Source organism: Canis lupus, chromosome 6 (genome assembly GCF_003254725.2).
Source record: "Canis lupus dingo isolate Sandy chromosome 6, ASM325472v2, whole genome shotgun sequence".
Taxonomy (NCBI): Eukaryota; Metazoa; Chordata; class Mammalia; order Carnivora; family Canidae; genus Canis; species Canis lupus.
This window is the reverse complement of record NC_064248.1, coordinates 60,949,792-60,975,077: the sequence shown is the minus strand read 5'-3', so window position 1 is coordinate 60,975,077 and position 25,286 is coordinate 60,949,792. Positions and strand designations below refer to the sequence as shown.

Genomic DNA, 25,286 nt, shown 5'->3' with positions numbered 1-25,286 from the left:
ACAGTTCTCAGTGGGTTATGAGAAGATGCATATTATAATCTTCCCAGGATAGTGAAGTACTTACCTTTAATTAAATTCAAATTCCAAACATACATACATACATACATACATACATACATACATAAAATTAAAAAAAATAATAAATTCAAATTCCAACCTCCCCAACAAAATCCAGAATTCTTATCTTGGCCAACAGGCCCTTTTAAATCTAGTCTTTGTCCATTGCTCCAAATTCTTGTTTACTAGCCACACTATCCTAGTCTTCTGGTTCATTGGCTGTATCAAGCTTTTCTCATTGCAAGCTGTCTGCACTTAACCATTCTGTCTTAGAATGCACATCTCCTGGTTTCTCACCATTGACTTCATATTAGTTATCCTTTTAACATTCTCTAAATGATATCCTCTCAGAAAAACCTTACTGGGCCATCCTATGTATTAAATGCATCTTCCAGGTTACTATGTACCATCCCCCTTCTTTCTGTATCTTTCCTGTTACTTACTGATTTATTTGTTTACTATTGGTCTTTTCTTCTGTATAAGCTCCTGTCTTATTTACCACTGTATTCCTTGTGTTTAGAATGGTGTCTGAGTCATAGTACATATGTTCTATGAATTCTGTTACATGAACACATGAGAGAACAAATGAATGGGCTTAAGTACTGAAAGTAGTTCTTAGTGGAGCACAATGCCAATAATGATGATTACTGGCAGAATGAGCCCCTCTGATTGATAGTAATATGGTCTCCCCTTACCTCAGGTGTTTTGGGACACACCCACCCTGCCTCTGCAGAAAGGATTGAACAATGCAGTTCTGGACTTTGGTGAAAATATTATGTTTTATTGCTGCTGGATCTTTCTTATATTTTATTCAATTATTATTCATTTTTCCTTTTTGTGTAGAAAATTTCTTCTCTAGATTTGTCTCATAAAACTACCCACAGCCTTACAGTGGATGTGTATTTTAAGTATACTCATGAGTAGGAGTTTGGTGTATAGTCATTACCCAAGTTAATAGTAGTATTCATTCACTAGGTAGTAATTACAAAGTTGGAATTTGGCCAGGATTGTCAGGATGACATTCCTACTTATGGATAGTGAAAACAAGTTCTTTCAGATAATTAATGTTAAGATGAATCTTATTAAGAATGTAGGTCTGAGTACCCTGTTATAAGATGGTGCTTTCTTAGCTTTTTCCTCTAGCGCTGATTCAGGTCTGAATCCACTAGCAGATGAATCACAGCACCATTCCCTATACCACTTGTGTTTTCCCTAAAGGTCTTCTCTGGTTACTTGCTAGCCTGACTCTGCTTGACTTATAAAATCTGACAGAAATCACAGTTTCGGATCTGCTCCAGGCTAGTTATAAAAACGTCTCTTTTCATGTATTATATCTAACAACTATTTCTGAAACATCCTTCTTGATAGTCTCTTTCAATCAGAGTATGGAAATACTCTTTGAATAAAGTCGGTATGGTGACTTTCTTCTCCCCAAGCTACTGTTTTCAGTGTCTTCTTCAGTCTCTCCTTCACTTCATTTGCTACTGTTAACATTTTGCTCCTTTCACCTACTACTTTCTTTCACTAGTGTCAGGTCTAGTCGGGGAGAGTCCACACAGTAAGTGGTGCGGAAGGTTGCTCATCTAATCTCCATGTCCACTCATTCCTCTGTATTCCAGAGCCTTGTCTCAGGGTCTTGCGCAGAACGCCCCACTGCAGGGGAAAACCAGAAGAAAACTGAAAGGCTAGGTGAATGGTACAGGAGAGGGCAGAAGGCAGAAAATGATAGGGCAGGAACTGCAGTGAGGCTGACTGGTGAAAGGGTGAGAATGGGGATGGAGGGAGGAGAGGCAGGGAAAACTCTGCAGGGGGAACTCTGGGGAGAACCAGTGAACATGGCTAAAAGAAGTGGCTAAATTCAGACTTTGAAAAGGAAGCTTTTCTAAAAGATTTATTTATTTATTTTAAGGGGGGATGGGGGGAGCAGAGGGAGAGGGAGTTGGGGGTGGGGACGGGAAACAGACTGCTTGCTGAACATGGAGCCAGATGCTGGGCTCCATCTCATGACCCTGAGATCATGACCCTGAGATTGTGACCTGAGCTGAAATCAAGAGTCATCTGCTTAACCGACTGAGCCACCCAGGCCCCTCAAAAAAAGGAACTTTAAAAAGGTTGTTCTTCAAAGGGGGTTAAAGGATAGTTCTAGAATTTCAGCAGTATGTAAATGGCACTTTTAAATGCTCCACCTGTTCGCCAGATTAGTCTGAACCGCTGCTCGAACCTTATCGACATCATTTGTTTGCTTAGCACTTTCTTTTCTGTAAAGGGAAGGTCAGTCTCAGCATCTTTTGATTTATTGCAAATTGTAAATCAGCCACAGCTTTATTAATGAGACTTTACCACATTGCCTTAAATATTGATGAGATGAAAGAAAAACATATGCACATATATATTAAATATGTAGCCTCCAATATTCTTGTAGCTGGAGATTAGAGAAAGATTCTGTGTGTTTTAAGAGACTTTAATAGTAATAATATAGAGAATTTAAAAGCAATAATAACCCATGTAAATTTACCTCGGAATGAATTTAGAAAATAAAATTTAAAGTCCTATATAGACTTTTAAATCAGGTCTCTTAGTTTTGACTAGCAGTGTTCAACAACCCCTGAGGTTACCCAAGATAGTAGAAAGGCAAGAATAAATCAGCAGTCGTTGCAAAATCCTTGTCCAATAAAGAGTAGTGAACAAGGTAGATTGAGATCTTGTGGGTTGAGGAGTGTTTTGTTTTGTTTTGTTTTTTGTTAAGATTTTATTTATTTGAGAGAGAGAGAGAGAGCAGGAGCAAGAGCAGGAGGGAGGGGTAGAGGGAAAAGCAGGTTCCCTGCTGAACAGGGAGCCCCACTCAGGACTTGATCCCAGGACCCTGGGATCATGACCTGTGCCAAAGGCAGATGCTAACAGACTGAGCCACCCAGGTGCCTGAGGTGTTTTTGAATGACTGGATCTGAGACATTTCCTTAGCAGTGGGTAAAACATGAAATTCTCAGTGCCCAAGTTTGTTGATCAAAGTCATGATACAATTACTCTCTTTTCACATCCTTCTGGGTTTTTTTCCTCTCAACTTAATTTGAACAATAATAAATTAAAGAAATTATCTTGTGGTTTAGAAGGATTATTAGACCAAAATTTAAGGTGTGTGGTTCTTGAGCTTCAGTTTTTTTTTTTTTTGTTTTGTTTTTTTATCTGTAAAATAAAGAGTACAGGATATCCTAAGTTCCTTCCACCTCTAAAATGCTGATTCTCTAAACTATAGAGTTTGAGGTTGGTGACAACAGTGGAAGATTCATGCTTTTTTCTGGTCTCGCCCATCTCCAAACTCTTCCAGAGTCCAGCTGGAAGTAGAACCCTTTTTCTCACTTCATTAGTTTTTAAACTGTGTTTCTTGGAATGCTTCAGTTCCAGTATGCTTCAGGCATCACTGTGTGCGGGTAGGAGACTGAGCAGGCAGGGTTCATTCTGCTCCTGTCCTCACTTCTGTTTTGTACATTGTGGTGGCTTACAAGATGATCTTTAAAAATCAGTTATATTTTAGTATACTTTTTTTTTTCCGTATCATAAAAGTAGTGAACATGAGAGTATATCTCTGCTAAAGAGCTTTTATAGACCTCAGGGCCTCCTTTGCAAAGCAACTACAAAAAGAAGCTTCATGTAAATAAAACCACACAGTAGCTCCTGGGCCTGCCTACCTGTGCTCCTCAGTGTGCTCCGCTGACCTGCCATCATGTGGAGACTTGTAAGAAGTGCAGAACCTTGGGCCCCACTCCAGACCGACTGAATCAAAATCTTCGTTTTATCAGGAGTGAGTCCCAGATGATTCATTTGTTTGAGAAGCCCTGCAGCAGTCCACATATTGTCCAGCTTCCTGGGCTCTTCACCTGACACTGAAGGGCACATATTGGATGAAGTATGTCCTTAGGAGGGTTCAGTTTAATCCTGACCATCCTTAAGAAAGGTGCAAGAAAGAAGTATCCTTGAAGTTTATATTCATACCTAACTCTTATTTCCATCTTATTTCCGTCTTTCACCGCACAATGTACTCTTAACTTTGTACTATTGATCCTCTCTAACATTTGGCTTACATAACACCATTTTCTCAGATTTCAATCCAGCATCTCCTTTCGTTTCTCTCCTACAGCATCACCTCCACATTAAACTGGGCTTCTGGAAAATAGAGCTCAGTTGCTAAATATGCCTTAAGTACCCTCAAAGCACCACCTCCCATTCCTATTCTCTTTTCCTTCTATTTCTCCCTCACTTTCAGCTGAAATAATGGAACTGATTTTCACAGAACCAAAGGCTTACATGAAATAATCTACTAGTAAGTGGCAGTTTATAAGGACTTTTCATATTCAACATGAAATTTTTTAAGGATTCAGTTTTAGGTTATATAATTTTAATTTTCTGTTTAATTTTCATTTGCCATTTGATATTTTCATTCTCTTGTGCCTTACTCAAAGAACAGATAGGAAGGAACATGAGAACCTCAAATCATACATTTATTTGGCTCTTTTTTCTAGTGGGAAAAATTGTAAATATCTGTTGAAATATAATTGTGTATTTTCTAATGCAACATACTTTTACCATCTACATTCAATTTTCAGATTTAAGTGTGTATGTGTGCATAAGATAATAAGATAAGGTTCATATCACTTTCCTTCTAAGAACTCCATTATTTCCCTTAGTATCTGAGTTATTAATGCTTTCCCTAAAAAATAAATTTCCCCAGAACCTTCTGTTTTTCCCTAGTTCACATTCTCTGACATATGGCTGCTTCTGCACTGTTTTGTACTCTGCCGTACAAATAGGCCTTTTCTAGGAGGCGGCCATCATCATTCATTGCCATTAATTTATTGGCTAATCTGATAGAAGTGGTCCAGAATATCTACCTGTGACATACGCTATTCTAAAATGTAAATGCAAGATTGATAAATTGTCAGAAGTACGCAATTGACAGGCCTGTGTTCCAGAGGCTGAGGTCACAGCTTGCAGATGCCTTAGCGCAGTTTAAGGTGGTGGATCCCCTTCCTTTCAGCCCTTCTCCACCACCCGACAGCCAGTCCCCAGAAGAGAGTCTTAACCACTTACTGCTTATAATGCAGAAATTTGCTCATCAAAAATATATACCACATTTCTTTGAAAAATTGTGTATCACTGCTTTGCAGCTGGTGATACTTAGTCTTATCATGTTCTATATTAATCAGTTCTTGAAATTTTTTTAGCACATTTACACTAAAAGAATTTTTTTTATTAACTAATCTTTTGAGCACCTTTAATTCCAGCAAATTAAAATAGTAATAATTAGATATTCAAGTTTTTAAAAATTTTACCTAAAAAATTTCACCTAATTTTATTAATCTCTTTTATCAACAAGCTTATGATATCTGTTCTTTGTTAAGTCCTCTGATAATTATCAGATTTTCTTTAATCATTTTGGCTTAAGGATTACTTTTTGTTTTAATTTGTTGAACCGTTGATAAGTATGAGTTTATATGAATAACAAGTCTCTGGGAGTGGAAAACAGACTTGGGCATATGTGTTGGTACCCACTCTCCCCTCGCCCATGTGAATTACTCAGAGTGCAGCATTGTAAATGATTGCACTGTGTGGGTTTTTCTTTCAGGATTCTCTCTCACTCTTTTCTGAGTGTGGTGATAATAGCTCTCTCTGTGATGAATTGGTAATTACAGATCACACTGTGCTCTCCTTAGTTGAAACCTGTGTTTCAAGCACTGTAATTGTCAAACTGGTGTGATTTGTTTTAAATGTCTAAATGGAAAGTATTTTGCTATCATCAGATTTCATTTTCCTTTATATTGAACTTCAGTAATGAGTGTGTTCTCCTGTTTTAGGTACGCTTTGTAAAGAATATAACTTCCTGGAAAGAGATGAAACCAGGGTTTTATCATGGACATGTTTCTTATTTGGATTTTGCAAAGTAAGTTATACCTAAAATGACACACTGAAGAATGCTTTGTACTTTAGCAACCTAAAAAGAAACAAGTTTATTAAATTGTTAGAATTTTGATTTAAAAAGTGTACTGGCTTGCCTTTGCCACTTTTAGGTATGTAATTTAAATACACCTTCTAGTGTTTTACTGCCCTCTAGTGTTCATAAATTGATAATTGTCACATTAATTTTAGAAATTCAAAGTAGACTCAATACAGGTAATACTCTAAAGTTATTTAACATTATTCTATTTGTGTGTCTTGTATAAGCACGTGACACTGTTTTAGGAGAGCCCCACGTTTTAACCTAGAGACCAATCAGATTCTGACTTACTACATTATTGACTGAGAGCTGAGAAAGCAAAGAACTCCAATACCCACTTTGCATCTACTTTTCAGCCAGGACACAGTAAAGTGTACACTTTGTTTTGGGCTCCCTAGTTTTAGCTTTACAATTGTGATATATTCAAAATTGACTTTAAAAAAAAAATAGTGATTTTCCTTTAGTGATTTGCTTGAAACTGATGATAAATATCTCTGATTTTCCATATTTTGGGGAGTAGAGTGGGTTCAGGGTAATTCTATCATGATTCTCTCAAGAAAAGTTCATAAAACTAGAGGCCTACGCATGGTATCCAAGCACTGTGTTTCCCACACACACCCCCATCCCCCCTAGTCTGTGCCACATTAAGGTACTATTCAGAAAACTGGGTAAAGGAATATTCTAAACATAGATTATTTTGTGAATCCATTTGAATATTTTTTGTAACACATAGAGTAGCATTATGGTTAAAACCTCAAATCCAAATCTTTTCCCCAATAACCTGTACTAACTTCAAAGACATATTTAATTAGTATTTTTAAAATTATTTCATCTAAGATATGTTCCCTCAGTCATTTCATTAGCAGTCATGACTTAATAGTAATATACTCTCAAGTATTTGTCAGCTCTAGAGAACATTCTGTATCAAAGTTGAAAATTAAATTGATATTCCAGTCACTTTAACTTCTTATATTGAAGAGAAAGAGTTGAATTACCACTGATTTAGATACTAGCCCTGAACTTTTTGAAAGGCATGTAATTAAAAGAGAATCTCCCAGATACTACGTACAGTAAACAATATATTTTTATTTCTAGTTCCACAATACTCTAGCTGTCTCGGTAAAATGGTATCTTTAAAGTTAGATGTAAAAAAAATAAAATAAAAAAATAAAGTTAGATGTACATTTTTCTGTAAATAATTCATACTGCAATATTGAAAACATTTTATAGGCAGCTTTAAAATAAACTAATTATTTTTTCCTTGCAGAGGCACTGAACCAATTTCATAAACTCCATTCATATGCATATTTTCCCTCAGGGCTGCATTATCCTTCAATTGAATGTTTGTTACCCTTTCACCTAAATGATTTATTTTTTTCCACACACAGCTTGGTTTCTAATACTTGAAGTTTCCATTATTAAAATAATATATTGAGTGCTTTTGCTTTTGGCAAAAGTCTTGTACTTGTAGCTCTGGTATATGCTAGGGTTCTTGCAGTTGAAAAAGTATAAAGTTTCTTGAAAAGATTAATCTCATTTATTAAATACTAACATGAACGTTTAAGGTTTTGAATATTTTCATAATGGGTCTCATGTTATTGGAAGTGAAAACTATTGTAAGAAATTTCAATAGACTTTTACAAGATTTTAAACAAACACTTTAAAGAAATCACCTAAAAGAAATATATTTTGAAGTATATAGTCAAGAACTACTGTAGATGTAACCAGTATCTTTTAAAATTAATTTTAGTTTGACAGACATACTGACCATGAATGAGTAAGGAAGAGGAAAGAAACATCACCAATTTTTAAAATGCTTTATTCTTCAAAACATATTCTCGACTGCCATAGTACTTTGTGGAATCCATTAAAATACTTGCCTTCAGGAGAAAACAGTTGAATTTGGTGAAAGAAATGTTTAATCACTTAGCTTTTCAATTGCCTTAAAAGAGTCCCTAAAAAGCATACAAATTCAGTATATCCCAGGAAACCCAGGAAGCAAGATAAAGAAAATAAAAAAAGAAAACTGGTTTTTTTGGTTTAGACTGATCACTATGAAATAAACATTTTATTTGCAAGCCTGTATGTGCTCAAGCCATGTTTTGGTTATATTTTTCTGGTTTTATTCAGAACTTCAGCATAATAACATCTCCTTGTTTCAAGGAGATGTCCTGTTCTATGTTGCTCCTTTTTCTCTTGGTCTTATTCTCGATTTTTTGTTTGTTTGTTTTAGCACATTTCCTAGTTCCTTTTTCCATTTTTCTCTTTAGTGTTCAATTACTTTTTGTTTTCATTTCAATTGGTGGGCAGCACAATTTTTAAATTAAATTGGATAGGATCATTAATGTTATAAATTTAAAATTTAAAAATTTTTTACTAAAAAATGTGTGTAGGTTGGACTTTTTCAAAATGTCTAAGAGTGCAGACAATATAAAGTTGAATAAATAAGTTGTAGTTCTTGTCCTCAGTGAGTTCACTGAAATCTCATTTTTTCTGTAATTATCAGTTCATTATGTTTCATTATAAATAGTGAAAATATTACAGATCATCCTGCCTTTTAAATTCATACTCCTTTACCAGAGGCATCTGTTACCTCCACTTTGATTTTCTTCAGATTTTACAAAATAAAAACATTAGAATATCCCTTTCATTTATTTCAGTGACATTTTCCTTTATAGTGAATAATGTTCGGCTGAAAGAAAACTGTGTGAATGCTGGTTTCAATCAGAGTCTGCTGAGATTTTCTATGATCTAGCTACTTATGGGTGACATGTCAGCATCTCTCTTCGATCTTTGGAAATTATTTTTGATACAGACAGCAGTCATATCCAGGTGCATGTCAGGTGTATGCCTTTGTGGCTGTGCCCAGGAATGAGTGTGTGTCTTAATCACTGTCATTCTGGTTTCTCCATATCACCCATTGTCTTTCTCAGAACAATTGAGGTGAATCAGTAAAGAGCATCTATGTCAGGACAAGAAACACATAATCAAATGCTTCACTAGGTCTGAAGTATCTTGGAGAGTAATAAAGTGACAATATTTTAGGCCTAATATAGTTTGTGAGTCTTTAGATTTATGTGAGGTTGTCCCTTTTACCTTGTGCTTCTCTGCTGAACCAGTTGAAGTTTCACCATTTTCTATCGTTTTCAGCAAATATGTCACAACACTATAGAAACATTTCTTAAGTTATTGTAATCATTATAGGCAATATGTAAGAGTTGCCTTTTTATTGACCTTGTACCACCAGCTCTTTCTACAGCACTGATCCTGTAGACTGCTCTGGAGCAGCCTCTGAAGCCAGCTGGATCTGCAGTAAACACCCCTCCACCCCCACCCCTTCCTTCCCAGCTCTGTGGTTTCAGCCACATCGCTTCAGATCTGCATTTTCCCGATTTGTAAAGTGAAGATAATTAAAGTAACTACTTCCTGGTGGTTGCAAGGATTAAATATGAAAATGTATGTGAAGCAGTAGGTTCTGTGTCTCACACAAAGCAGTGTTATGTTCTTTTATAATTGTCTTCTCTCAGTAACCACGTTGTCTTACTGGTGTTTTCTTCTTCTCCCAGTCTGAATCCATGCTGGCGCTTCTTAGTCCCCTCTTTTTTTTTTTTTTTTTTTTTTTTTAGATTTTATTTATTTATTCATGAGAGACACACACACAGAGAGAGAGAGAGTGACACAGGCAGAGGGAGAAGCAGGTTCCATGCTTGGAGCCCGACATAGGACTCTATCCTGGGTCTCCAGGATCACGCCCTGGGCTGAAGGCGGTGCTAAACCGCTGAGCCACCTGGGCTGCCCTTATTCCCAACTCTTAATAAGGCATTGCTCAAGACTCTGTCTTTGCCTCCATTATTCCCTTTTGGGAATTTTACCCATTTTTCTTTATCAAGACCTCGAAGCCAAAAACTCAACCCCTTTCCTTACCACATACATTTCATCAGTCACCAAGTCTTTTGAGTTTGGCTTCTTTCACTTAGCATGAGGCTTTTGACATGCATCTATTGCACGCATCCGTTAGTACTTCTTGGATAAATAGTATGCCATTGTGTGGATACACCGCAGTCTATCCATTCACCATTTTCTGGATACTTGGGTTGTTTCCAGCTTTTAGTGATTATGAGTAAAACTGCTAAAACACTTGCACATAGGTTTTATGTGGACATATGTCTTCATTTCTCTTGCATAAAACCTAGAAGTGGGATTGCTAGATTGTATAGTAACTCTATAAAACACTGCAAAACTGGTTTTTCATGTGGCTGTGTTATTTTGCAATCTCACCAACAGTGTATGAGAGTTCTGGGTGCTGTGCATCCTTGCCAACATCTGTTATTGTTAGACCTCTTTTGTTTCTTTTTTAAAATTTTGGGCCATTCTAATAGATACAAGTAGATGAATGCCCTTTTTAAGAGGTAAATAATTACTACAAAAACGACATCACCAGTGGGAGTGCCAAATACCCCCAAAATAGTGCCAAATAGTCATTCACTATTTTTGAAACAAGACCATGGGAACCTGTCTCATGGGAAGGATTTGAAAGTTTCTGTGAAGGGCTAAGAAAGTCCAGCACAAATTATATATATATATATATATATATATATATATATATATATATATATATATATATATATATATATAAGATACCAGTGTCCCTAGTGAGACTGCTGCTTTCCTAGAGATGTTAAATCCAAAATGAAGCAGAAATCACATAGCAGGGACGCTGGGTGGCTCAGTGGTTGAGTGTCTGCCATAGGCTCAGGTCGTGATCCAGAGTCATGGGATCAAATCCTGTATCAGGCTGCCTGCAGGGGGCCTGCTTCTCCCTCTGCCTATGTCTCTGTCTCTCTCTCTCTATGTCTCTCATGAATAAATAAATAAAATATTTTTAAAAAAATCACAAAGCATTGTGCTTCCCAAAGCTAGTCAGCCCTCTTTCAGCTTCATCATGTTCCATGTCAGCTTTGCCCAGCTAAGGACAAGTTCCTTTCAAATGTTCTGAGTATGCACTTACTCTTTCAACCATTCTCGATGTTTACCCATTTATCCAAACTGTATGGAGGGTAGTTGTAAAGACAGGAGCCTACCTTGTATTCCTTGCTGTGTCTTATCACATATGCTGATGTGGCAAGAATAAGGTTTCTAAAGTGTCTTCTTACCAACCTGCTCCTCAGATTATAGTTTTTGCCTTTTGATCTTTATAGAACATTCCTACCCAATATGCTGTTCTTTTCCTAAGAAGATCATTTTCTAACAGGTCAATAATAGTTTCTATTTTTGGAATGAAGATAGGTTGTCTCTTTCTTCACCTGAGCCCTCCTGAGGAACAGCTCAGATGCCTGGCCAAGGTTAAAGGTAGAGTTTGTGACTACAGAACACATTTTCCCCGTGTACAAAATTACCTGGCTGGCAAAAGAATTAAACCTACAAACCTAAAAGGATGCTTGTTTCCTAACCAGCTGAGCTGAATAGCCCAGATGCTATTTTTATCATGTCTGTTTTCTGTTAGAAATTCTAACTAACACAGGTGCCTGGGGCTCCTGGGTGGCTCAGTTGTTTGGCTTCAGCTTCGGCTATGGTCCCAGGGTCCTGGGATCAGTCCCTATATAGGGCTCTCTGCTCATTGGGGAGTCTGCTTCTCCCTCTCCCATTGCCCCTCCTCTCTGCTTGTGTTCACTGTCTCAATCGCTCTCTCAAATAAATAAATACAATCTTAAAAAAAAAAATCTCTTGTCTCCATGTATATATATAACCATACTAACTTATAAATAATAATCCTCTCCATCTTCAGAATGAGTTCACACGTTATCTCATTAAAATCATACTTCATACACATAAATGTCACCCAAAGCCATGCCCCAGAAAGTCATTTTCCAGACAGCAAGAAGAATTTTGTAAAGCGCCATATCCCCTTTCTAGTGGCACTTGGTAAGAGTTGCTGTCTGTCCCACATGTCAGAGATCGGGGAGAAGGAAAAAAAAGGAAGTAATGGTGGGAGATGATATGGAAAGGAGGTAATTCCCATGAGAATGACTCAGGGTGGTCACTGGCTAATAATGGAGATGGTAAGGGGGTTCCCAGGGAATCCTACAGGTTTAAGATTGGAGTCATTGTCCATCGTCCTGTGCTTTCTTCTCCTTGTAGCTTCCTATTACAAGACTCTCTGCACTCTCAGTTAGGGTAGCAACTGTGTAATTGTTTTCTTTTTTTTAAGATTCTATTCACAAGAGATATAGAGAGGAAGAGACATAGGCACAGGGAGAAGCAGGCTTCCTGCAGGGGGCCTGATGTGGGACTTGATCCCAGGACCCTGGATCACGACCTGAACCGAAGGCAGATGCTCAACCACTGAGCCACCCAGGCTCCTTGCCCCCGTTTTTAAGATTTATTATTATTATTATTATTATTATTATTTGAGAGACAAAAAGAAGGGGAAAGAGAGAGCATGAGTGGGAAGGGCAGAGAGAGGCAGAGAATCTGAAGTGGATTCCACACTGAGCATGGAACTCTACTCGGATCTTGATCTCCGGACCCCAAGATCCAACCTAAGCTGAAAACCAAGAAACACACAAAACACACATAAAAAAAACCTGCCTATATTTTACTCAGTTTCAAACTTTATTAGTCTATTTTTAATTATAAAGCCATGTTTTCTTTTCCCTCCCCCCCCCCCTTGTTTGTTTTTCATGTCAAATCTGTTTGAGTTGTTTTTTTTTTTTTTTTTTTTTTTTTTTTAAAGAAGTTCTTTTTTTTTAATTTTTATTTATTTATGATAGTCACAGAGAGAGAGAGAGAGGCAGAGACATAGGCAGAGGGAGAAGCAGGCTCCATGAACCGGGAGCCCTACGTGGGATTTGATCCTGGGTCTCGAGGATCGCGCCCTGGGCCAAAGGCAGGCGCTAAACCGCTGCGCCACCCAGGGATCCCTGTTTGAGTTGTTTTTTACCAGGAAAGGAAGAGTCAGGGGATGAGGGGGGCTCCAGGGGCTGGGGAGCCACAGCTCCCCACCCAGCCCGACCAGCCGGCTGCCCCTTCCCCCACTTTTTTTTTTTTAATTTTATAATTGGAGCCCTTGGTGAGGTTACGTGTGCCATGAGAACCCACTCTACACCACGACGCTGGTGGCTTAGTGTTGGCCAAACTTTGGAGTCACTAACTGGTTTGACTTTCATACGGTGAATATGCATTTGGTCTGTACTGATCATGGAATAAACACATCTCTCTTTAAAAAAAAAAAAAAAAAAAACTGACCCACCTAGGTACCCCACAACTGTGCATTTCTGATGCCTCTTCTCACTACTGAGTTCGCTCTCCTACAGAAAGGCTTCCTAAGTGGTTACTTCCCAGCAGTCTATACAGCCTAATTCTATAATATTCAACAAGTGTGTCTTGGCACTATGTTGAACAACTAGTGATAAAGCCATGAATACGAGGGAAACAGTCCTGCCCTCAAGGAGCTTCTACTGTAATGCCCAACATGGCAGTGCCATATATTTGGCAATGATACTGTTTCCTCTTTTAACAAATGGTGAAAATTTTTTTACTGTGTTATTGGTTTTATGGTTTTATGAGTGAAAAAAATGCATACTAATTCTGTTCAACTCACAGCTTTAGTATTATGATAATGTTTGACAAAGGATTCTTTGTAGTTTGCAGTATTTCCATATGTACACAGAATTTTAGTGACTTTGGGTCACTCACTTAATAGAAAAGAACTAGAAGTCAAGATTGCTGACCCCTTCTTACACACAAAGTGGTTCTTATAGATTACAACCTATTTGTAAATTAGAAACTTCCTGGTTAGTTAATTTTCAATAATTCAGAGGCTGAAAGAATCGAGTTATCCAGGCACCCTGCTTTTTTCTCTTCTATTGTCTCTTTTCTACTCAATTGCTTAAGAACGAAGTAGAAAACATTTATAGAATGCCTGCCGAGTGCAAGACATTGATTGCAGTGGGCAGAAGACAGGGAAATGTGAAATTGTTTAGTTCAGCTATATGCTTTTTTAGTGCCTTTGGAAAAAGATTTTAGTAAGAAGGGAAATTTCAGTTATAATCTATTGGCTAAAATTGAAGGTTTCTGTGAACAGATGAGTGAAAATATCAAGAGTGGTTAAAAAGAAAGGCACTTGAGTGGCTTCATCGGTTAAGCATCTGCCTTCAGCTCAGGTCCTGATTCCAGGGTCCTGGGATCGAGCCCTGGGTCAGGCTCCCTGTTCAGCCAAGAGTCCGCTTCTCCCTCTGCTGTTCCTCCTGTTTGTGCTCATTCACTCATTCTCTCTCTCTCTCTCTCTCTCTCAAATAAATAATAAAAAAAAATTTTTTTTTTAAGTGGTTAAAAGAATAAGCAGCTTTCACCATCTCTTACCAGAGTCACACAACCTAAGCTTAGTTCTGTTGTTTCTCATTGTGATTCCTATTTTAGGAGAAATTGCTAATTTTTTTTTAATCTTTGAAATTAGTACTAATGAGTGGGCAAGTATTTATGTATATGAGGCCCTGTGAAATATATAAAATAAGGGTACAGTACTGTGCCTGTTCTCAAGTGGCTTTTAATCATACATACTAGGGGAAAAAGAAGAGAAACACTAGCAGGATAAGCAGGGAGTAGAATTGCCAGAGCAGTGACTGCTGGGTGCAGGTGTCAGTGATAGATAGTACCGTGTGCCATCGGCTTCCTAGGCTGTACAAGATTTCATTATTGCCCCACTGCATTTTATTCCCAAACAGCAGCCAGTTGTTTTTTCCTCTCCTGCTTTATTGAGATATATTGACATATACACTGTGTAAGTTTAAGGTGTATAGTGTGATGCTATTTTACCATACATTGTGTATTGTAAAATGTTTACCAGGATAAGGTTAATTAACACATCCTTCACCTCACACAGTTACTATCTTGTGGTTGCTGTTGTTATGGTGAGAACATTTAGAATCTACTCTCCGTAGGAACTCCCAAGTTTACAATACAGTGTTGGTAACTCTAGTCACCCTGCTGTTGACTACAACCCACATCATGACACTTCAGTGCTGACTCAGGCTTCCCTCCTGGTGCTTATAAAGGTCTACATGATCTGTGCTTCCTCCACTCCCCCTCCTTCTCTCTACTTGCTTTCTGATTCTGCTGCAGCTAGGCTAATCTTGCTGTTCCTTGAAAATGCCTGGCACTTAGCAGCTTGGGGTGAGGGTTTCATACTCCTAGAGTTTCATCTTCCTGGAACATTTTCCTCCAGATAGCTCCATGGCTCCCTTCTCTCATCACATAATACTAGTGAGGCCTGCCTATTTTGAATTGTACTCTCTCCCCACTTCTCTTGGTCCTTGTTCCCTTTCATACTTTTTACTTACTTCATACTTTTTTCATACTTTTTCATACTTTTTTCATACTTCATACTTTTTACCATCTCACATATTTACTTATTTGTTTATATTCCGTCTTCCCCAAGTAGAACGTTGGCTCCATTAGGACAAGGAATTTTGTCTTTTTTTTTTTTTTCTCACTGCTGTAATCGTAGCATTAGAATATTGGTGCATGTATTGGGTACACAAAAAAAGTATTTTTTAAAATGAACTAATGTAATAGAATAGAAAAATGAGAATGGCATTTTAGTTAAGGAGCAGAGGCGTGTAAGGAGAAATATATGGCGTGTAAGGAATAAGTATATGTTGGGTGAGATAGAAGAGGTGGGCCAAACTGTAACAGATGGATGGTTTCTTCTTTGAGGACAGTAAGGTGGTACCTGAGTCATTAGCAACCAGACAAAGGAGTTTGGGTTTGATATCAACATAAACAGTAGAGTTGTTCCAGCTTCCTAAGAAGAATGATCTAACCAATGGTGCTTTTGGATTATCAGTTGGGAATTGGTCTGGAAGGTAGGTTGAAAAGGTAAGCCTGAGGCAAGAAAACCAATGAGGTTATTGGAGTAATCCAAACAAGAGGCCTTGGGAGAGGGTGGTGGTGGGAAAGGGAGAAACGAGGACAGGTCAGATCTGTGGGGAAGCCAACAGCAGGAAGAATCAAAAGGACCTGGTAACTGTACTAAATGAAGGATAAAGGAAAATAAAGGTCAAGATAACACGAAGATCTCAAGACTGGGACAGTGCGGATATTAGAACAGGAGCCAGCTGGACGATTCTAGGGGCTGCCCCGGTGGCTACAGTAAAAGCCTTCTCTGTCTCCTCTGTTCTATCACCTCTTTCTCATTCCCTAAGGAAACTGTGCTGGAAACTGAATGTCTTTCACTCTTGTCTTTAAAATCAGCAATGGCAGAAGGTAGACTCCAGTGGTCACACTTACATGGATTTAAGCTGAATCCATTGATAACGTGTGTCTCGTTCAGTGAGCCAGAAATGAGAAATCATTGCTACATAAAATTAAAATGTTTTTTGTAATTCTTACCAGTAAAATGTAAAATTGTTTTTCATACAAACTTCCTGTCTTTATCGTCAGCAGTAATTTTTAAATTATTTCCTGTTCACTGTATTATAGCATAAATAATCATAAACTATTTCCTAATCTCTACATCCTCTGTTTTATTTAAATTCATGTTTTTCTTTCCATATAGAATTTATCATTTTAGGACCCCCCTAAACCAAGTGAAAATACAGATTTTACCTTTTACATTTTTCTTCTGTTTCAGATTTGGTGTGAAGAAGAAGCCAATTTACATTAATGTCATAAGGGATCCTATTGAGAGGCTAGTTTCTTACTATTACTTTCTGAGATTTGGAGATGATTATAGACCAGGATTAAGAAGACGAAAACAAGGAGACAAAAAGGTAATATTTTAGTTTTAAGATGTCTATAAAGATAATTGTTTATCAACTGCAATGAATAGTACGCTTTAAAACTTTTTTCTTGATTATAATGTACTACTTGCTAATGGTGGGAATTTTTGGGAAAAGAAGCCAAAAATATGAAGAAGCAAAAGTAAAACGATAGTTGATATTTTGGAGTACACATCTTTTTTTTTTTTTTTTTTTTGTCATTTAAAAAAAGATAGTTTACTTCAGTTCCAGGGCTGAATATTCCTCTCACTATAGTCCTAACAATTTTCTGTGAGACCATTATAACTATTCATTCATGTGATGATTTTGTATATGTCCTTTGGTTCTCTTAGTCTCAATCATGGCAATTTATATTGATATCTGTTCATTGGTTTAAGAACACTGTTTTGCTAAAGCAGCTGGGTTTTTTCAGGCAAGATGAAAATAACAGTTCTTACTCATTAGCAGGTTTGGATTTGGGTTGTCTTCTATTCAAAAGGGTTGTCTTCTGTTTAAGTGCATCTTCAGAGTAGCACCACTTTTACTTTTCTGAGAAACCAAACTGATTTGTCACTTCTCTGGTGGAACACCTTTACTGGGACCCCATTGCTCACAAGACTGCTCCAGGCACATGAGACACAATCTGACAACACCTGAGACTGACTTCTCCGGCCTTGTTGTCCTTGGGATGCCCAGTGCTTCAGCCGCATGAAATGTTGCTGTCCTCCAAACTTACTGTCACTCCATACTTGGGTACCTTTGTTCCCCATGTTTAGAATGTCTCCCCTTCCCTCTGGAAAACCGTCCACTTCTAAGGTCCAGTTCGAATGGTAGCTCTTCGATGAAGTCTTTTCTGGTGCGCCATTGGCAGTTAGTTATGTCGCTTCTTTGAAGGGTCCCAGAGCACTCTATTCAGACCCCTTTTTAAAGCCTTTATTTGTGGTATTTGAGTTACTGGTTTACATATCTGTCTCCTTCAGAAGGTTGTGAGCTTCCTGAAGTAGGGGCTGTATCTCACTCTCCCACGTTTCCCTAGTGTGCAGCACAGTGAAGGGCTTATTAGCAAATGAGTTGACTGAATGAGTCCTGCATCTTTGAAACCTAAAGTGTTGCATAATCACGATGCTGGATACCTGATCTGACAATTAATTTTTCTTAAGTTGGATGTGCCTTTTGTGTCACATGAGGCAGTGGGGTTTTTTTAATGTACTTTTTTCTGTTAGAAATTGCTATTTCTTTCCTAAATCTTAAAGCTTTAGGCAAAAAGTACTGATTCAAACACAGATAACTGACCAGATCTTTTTTTTAAATGTCCATTGATCTCTTAGCATTATTTAATCTTCTAAAAATATGTATACTTAGTTATTACGGTGATTCTGCAATGTTTTATAAAATCTAATAATGTAACTCTTTTGTGACTTTGTACTTTAGAATTTATTGATAGTTATTTCTAAATTCACTCCAACACTATTTCCTACTTTCCTTCCTTCCTTTTCCTTCTTTCTTTCTTTCTTTCTTTCTTTCTTTCTTTCTTTCTTTCTTTCTTTCTTTTTTTTATTTTAGCCCTTTCACTTACAGTGTTTTTACTCAGTAAATGTTAGTGTCCATTTCACACGTTTGACCAAAGGAATATTAATGTGGGTAAAGAGAAGATGTACGATCACATCAGGTCTTATATGCAACATCGGTTACTGTAAGCCCTGGATACCATGGTTTAGTGATTGTTGCCCTATGTAGTTGGGGTAATTAGGGTAATCATAATACTTAATATGAGAACAATAATAGTTCACATCTCTTGAATGCTTATTGTGTATCAAGTACTGTTTTATATATGTACAGATGTGTGTATTTTTTCAGGAAGCCTGTACAGCAGTTCTGTAGGGTGGCTGCTGTTCTTGTCTCTATTTTACAGATAAGGAAACTGAGGCACAGAAAGGTTAAGTGCCATGTCCAGTGTTATACTACCAGTGAATGGTAAAGCTGGAATTTAAACCTAAGTACTCTAATTCCAGAGTTCACCGTCTTAAGCCCTCTATTCTCTTTCAAAAGGAGAGAGGGAATACAACATGTTACCTGACATTTATTTGTGAGAGATGTTCCCATGTTACATTTTCAATACCCACAGAAAAATTCAGGCAGATGTTTTAACATCATTTTCCTTTCGTATTTGAAAGTTTTAGGTATATATGCCCTCTCAAGCCTGGAGACTTAACCATTTACTCTGATAATGATGGAGCTTGATTTGGTTTTGTTTTGTCTTTTTTTTTTTTTTAAGGTTTTATTTATTTATTCATGAGAAACACAGAGAAAGAGAGGCAGAGACTCAGGCAGAGAAAGAAGCAGGCTCCATGCAGGGAGTCTGATGTGGGACTCCGTCCCAGGACTCCAGAATCATGCCCTGGGCTGAAGGCTGGCGCTCAACTGCTGAGCCGCCCAGGCATCCCTGTTTTTGTCTTTTTATGTCATTGCAAAATACATATTAATACACTTCTTTATTTAGTTGTAATATTTTGATGTAATATTAGTAACATCAGCAAAATACTTTTGTGTTATCATCTACAAATGCTTTTTTAAAATAAACAATTACTTTGTTTTGTGTTAGGCAAATGGACCTTTTGGTCTTGAAACATACACATTAAAAATGGCTTATTATGTCTCAAGTGTTGGCAACATTCTGGTACCTAATTAGTTAAATGATGTTATTTTATTGCAAATAACTCCATATCTTAAATTGGAAAGAGCTTTCGTTCATTAATAAACTCATATCTATAGAGTTGATAAGACTACATGACATACAACATTTTTTAAATGGCAAGGTACTTGAAGATAAGGGGGATTAATAGGTGGCTATGATGACGTAGGAAATACCTGGCAAAGGTTGGAAATACCTTGCATTGGCTTCATTTCCATTAAATTGTATATTGTTTACACCTCACGTGATACTTGAAAGCATATTAGATAATATTCAGTTCAGCACTCATGGCAACTATTGTGTTTTAAACTGTAATACCTCATAATCTAAACTGTTTCCTCCTTACACTGTCAAACAGTAATTTCAAACACATTTCAGGCATATGTATACCTATGATAGCTTTCAGTTGATCTTGTAAGAAACAAAAGATTTGTTTTATTTGGGAGATTTCAAATACTCTGTTCTTTATATTTGTAACTAGAGGTTTACTTAGTGTAATCTCTGCCCAGAACCTGGAAAATAAGGATATTAAATAATACAAAGGTCAGCGCTAAAGAACTATATAGAGAAATCAGTGATTCTCAAACTTTATGGTCTCAGAACTCCTTTTACTTTTAAGTTCTTGAAGACCCCATAGAGCCTGTGTTTGGGTGATATTTATCAGTATCAATAAATATACCAATTTACTGGGAAATCTTAAAAATAATAATTTAAAAGTAACAATAGGAAACCTATCATATGGTAACATATATTTTAATGCAAATAACCATTTTTCAAAAAAGCATAAAGAGTTGTATTTTACATTTTTGTAAATTATTTTAAATATCTGGCTTAATGTAGGCAGCTGGATTTTCATATCTGCTATTGAATCCATCTGTTTGAATATATTCTTTTGGTTGAAGTATATAAAGAAAATCCAGGTTTACATAGATATGTAATTGGAAAAGGTAGGATTTTAATAGCCTTTTTAGAAGATTGTGGATGTTTTTTCTTTAATATTACACTAAAACTTGACAAGTAGTAGCTTCTTAAAGTTGTTGGAGTATGGAATCTGAAACCATAGCCATGAACTTTTTATGCTCTGCTACATTAAAATCCTTTGATATATTTTATATTTTCAATGGATTTTTTAACTGAACATAATTGTATAACATCATGCATTGGTCACTGGAAACATTCATACACTAAATTAGGTGGACCTTCCAAATGTTGACACATTTTCGTATACAATATCAGAAATTCACATTCATTAATGTTGCCACAGATCTCATCAGAGAAGTCTTTAAATATTGGGAAACTATCAAACCTGTGGTGACAGATCAGGTTTTCCAAAATTTTATTTATTTTTTTGCTTGAAAGCTTAACTTTTGTCATCAGCTGCCACAGGATTTCTCGGCCTCTACGCTATTGTTGTTTTGGGCCAAACAACTCCTTGTTGTAAGGGGCTGCCTATACACATAGGAAGTTAACCAGTGATTCTGACCTCAAACTAATAGCATCCTCTCCACGCTCTCTAGTTGTAAGCACCAAAATGTCTCTTGACATTGCCAGGTGTTATCTGCTGGGTCAGAACAGCTTCATTTGGGAACCACTGGGCTACTAATACTGTCAGTTGTTTTCTGCCAAGTGGCAGGTACACTTCATTCATTTTGAGAAAATAATCTACCAAATATCCAAGTTTGAATCCATAGTTTGTCTCTCAGTCCTTCTTTCAATGTGAGCCTTCGTATAGCTTCTAAGTAATATTAACTGTGCCTGTAATAGTCATCACTCACATTGTCTAAATATTATAAATATTTCAGCTTTGAACTGCCCTATAGATTGATTATTAAACTTTTTTTTTAAAGATTTTATTTATTTATTCATGAGACACATACAGAGAGAGAGAGAGAGAGAAAGAGAGAGAGAGAGGCAGAGACACAGGCAGAGGGAGAAGCAGGCTCCATGCAGGGAGCCCGACATGGGACTCGATCCCGGGTCTCCAGGATCATGCCCTGGGCCAAAGGCAGATGCTTTAACTACTGAGCCACCCAGGCATCCCAACATTTTTTATTTTTTTAACATTTTTTTAACTATTATTTTGTTAACACCAAGTGGGAGGGAGTCATATTTCTAAGAGTAAATAGTTAAGTGCTCAAAATAACAATCTAAAGGAGAATCAGTTTATGTTTGTTAAGTACTCACTAGTCCCAGGGATCACAGTTTCTACCCCAATTTTTATTCTTTTTTTTCTTACTCTAAATTAACTAGATTTATTGACAGCTATAAGTATTACAGTGAATTTAGAATATTCTACCCAAAAATATATATTAGTTTATAAAAGTAATGAGATTAGAAGAAATCTATACTTAGTGCTAGCCAATTCAGTCATTAACTTACAAAATACTACCTGTACAGTTCTTAACAATTCACAATCCCCTGACCATGCTTTGTTTATGGAACATGACTTTTACAATTCTGTCTCACAAAGGCATTTAAAAAATTGTTTGCATAGCAAGTACTTTATATGTTGAAAGCATCACAGGAAAGCAATATAATTTGTTATAGCTCATATTTATTTGAAAGCTTCAGACATATAGACTAGTATTCTTTGTCTCAGTAAAAGGTGAACAACCTAGAGTCAGCCTTGACTTTTCTTCTTCTCAGGTATCTGATGGGACCATAGGTATTTCCTTTCACCAAAAGAGAAAAAACAGAAGAGTCAGTTATCATGGAGTTGAAGAAAGAGATGATGAGTTCAAATTGAATATTATTTTTAGTCATGTACAAGTCAGTTTAGGTATCCTCCAAAAATTGTATTTGTATCTCAAGCAACTAAATTATAGATTTGGGAGTCATCAGCATTAGGTGGGAAGGGAATTGAAACAAGGGAGTTCATGAAACTGCACTTAGAAGACCTAGAATATGGGGGAAAAAAAAGGTCCAAATAAAAAAGGAAGAAGAAAAAGAAAGGGAGCAAATGTGTAGCTCTGGGTCGTGCTAGCATTTAAGGAGTAGGCAGAGAAAGAGGAGCATGGCAAGGAGATTAAGGTCAGGGAATCAGAAGATAGACCCAATGAGTCCAAATGGATAGGAAAATAATTTCAGTTGCAAAGGGTTTAGTGAATTGAGGATTTAAAACTGTACCTTAGATTTGTCAATGAGGAGGTCATTAGAGCTTTTGAGAAAGTAATATAAGTAGAATCCAGGGGCACGCCTGGGTGGCTCAGTCAGTTAGGTGTCTGCCTAACTAAGACTAAGCTCGGGTTATGATCCCGGGGTCCTGGGATGGGCCCTGCATCTTCATCTTCATCTTCGTCTTTGTCTTCAAAGACAAGATGTCCTCAGTAGGGAGCCTGCTTCTTCCTCTCCCTCTGCCTGCCACTCCTGCTTGTTCTCTATCAAGGAAATAAATAAAATCTTAAAAAAAGAAGAAAAGTAGAATCCAAAGGGTGGAGGAGTAACTGAGAAATGAAGTTAAGACCCAGAGAAAAGACCACTCTTGAGATAGAAGTTTGGCTTTAGAAGGAACAAAAAGCATCAGGAATATTTCTTTAAGATGACAGACACTTGGGCATATTATATATCTAAAGAGAGCAAGGGTGATGGCTGATACAAGAGACTAGAGAAAAATTGATGGAGCAGGGTCTCAGAAGGGGGTGAGGATGGTATTCAAAGATAGGAGAAAGAATTACCTCTTTAAAGATGAGGGCAGCAGGGGGCTAGAGATGCAGATAGGCTTTTGTCTAAGCAGGAAATTGGGGGAGCTTACTCTTAGCCTCAGTTTTTTATATAAAGTGTGAAGTAAGATCATTTGCAGAAAAGGATTTGAGTGTAAATATAATTGCCATCACTATCAAGCATCGAATTTTGATTAATTTTCTTAAACTTCAGCTTTAGGAATTAAATATCTAAACTAATAATCTAAGTAGTCTAAAGAACATTTTGATATTTCATGCTTTTAAAAACATCTGTATCTTGCTCATATTGAATTGTTCTTTCTAAAACTAGATGGTTTTTAAGTGAAAGAACTGATCATAATTTTTTGTTTCTGTGGTGTACTGAACTGGGTTTTGTGGGAGAGAAAGAGTGTCTGGAGTGCTTTCATTTGTTTTTGCTCTGTTATTTTAAGGACTTCAATTTAAAAGAGAAAAATATTTATGTAGAGAAAATCCTATTTCTGAAATATGACCAAATGTGTAGGAGAAGGCTAATAGAATTTGGAAATAAGCGGGAAAATTCTGATGACCATGCATCTGAGTGACCGTCTTGAGCCTTAGGAGTACAGAAGCCCAGGTGCTGAGTGAGGTCAGTGTTGGGGAGTCCATGCAGCAGCTCATCTTGATTAAAATCTTAGTGGACTGAATCATCAAGGTGTATGTGGTAAAGATGGAATTGAGATGTCTTAATTTGGTTTCACTGGGAAATACTTGGTTTACTTAATTCATCAAATACTTATGTAGAAATGAGAGAACTTCTGTTATGCTAAGATCTGGCACACTTGTGTACATTCACCAAATTTTGATTTTTCATGGTCTTTTGTTTTCTCCACGTCTTCTTGCTACTTGGCCATATTTGGATTGTTTCTTTTAGTTGATGGGAGCAAAATTCCTCTCCCAAATGATAAAAGATGCAAAACCCAATTTATTTTTCTATTTTTATATTGTCTAATAAAGTATTTGATCGGTGAATTAAAGTAGATGCTGGCCTTCTAAAAGAAACACAAGTAATTTAAGATTATTTTCATTTTTTTAAAGATTTTATTTATTTGAGAGAGAGAGAGCAAGCGAGCATGAGTGAGGGGAAGGGCAGAAGGAGAGAGAGAGAAGTAGACTTCCTGCTGAGCATGGAGCCCTGGGGAGGGGCTGAGATCATGATCATGATCTGAGCTGAAGCCGGATGTTTAACCAACTGAGCCACCCATGTGCCCAAATAAGATTATTTTTTTATCATACTTGAAAGCCTAGAAGTGAGGGGCCTAGGCTCTTAGAGCAACTTTGCTCCATACTGTTATTCAGGGACCTAGTTTCCTACTGTGTTGTTACTCTGCTCTTCTTTAGGAAGTTGTCATTATGTGCTTGGTTGGATTTGCGTCATCACCACATCTGCATTCCAGCCTGTAGGAAGGAAGGAAGTAGAGGGCAAGCAGTTTCCTTTTAACCAAATGACCCAGGGCCTGCTCATATCACTTCTGCTTTCAGTCCACTGACAAGAACTGCAAGAGAGGCTAAAACTATATGACTCCGGAAGGATGAAGAATGAATTTTGTAGACTGCTAGAGTGGGCTAGCAAATTTAAAACTACTGGCCAGAAATAGACTTGAAGATTAACTACACATTGTTTTATTTACAATACTAAAATACTTGAAGAACACAGGAATTAGGAGCTAACTAGAGAATTTAATTCATGCGTATTCATTAGTTTTTATTTACTTTTTTTATTTTTTAAAGATTTATTTATTTATTCATGAGCGACACAGTGAGAGACAGGCAGAAACACAGGTAGAGGAAAAAGCAGGCTCCTCACAGGGAGCCTGATGCGGTACTCGATCCCGGATCCCGGGATCACACCCTGAGCCGAAGGCAGACGCTCAACGGCTGAGCCACCCAGGTGTCCCTATTCATTAGTTTTTATTCCAATAGTGAATCTTTGAATTCCCAAAGTTGTCCATAGAGTAACTCTATGGAAACTTTCAAAACTGCAGCATTTTAAAACCCTAGTTTCTTATATTTAAAGAAAATCTTTTCAGTGTCTTAAACACACAAAATGGTGGTAGAGATTGTGCATTCACCCACAATCACCTTAATAATTC

At 37.1% G+C, this 25,286-nt stretch overlaps 1 protein-coding gene across 2 annotated transcripts in view; it reads left to right on the top strand.

Annotated features, from left to right (window-relative positions):
* Nucleotides 1-25,286, top strand: part of HS2ST1 (heparan sulfate 2-O-sulfotransferase 1) — a 174,459-nt gene that overhangs the window by 138,752 nt on the left and 10,421 nt on the right. For both annotated transcript variants that reach the window (XM_025417750.3, XM_025417751.3), the window contains exons 3-4: nucleotides 5,907-5,992; nucleotides 16,677-16,815. In XM_025417750.3, coding sequence (XP_025273535.1) covers nucleotides 5,907-5,992; nucleotides 16,677-16,815 — 225 coding nt within the window. The remainder of the gene's footprint in view (nucleotides 1-5,906; nucleotides 5,993-16,676; nucleotides 16,816-25,286) is intronic.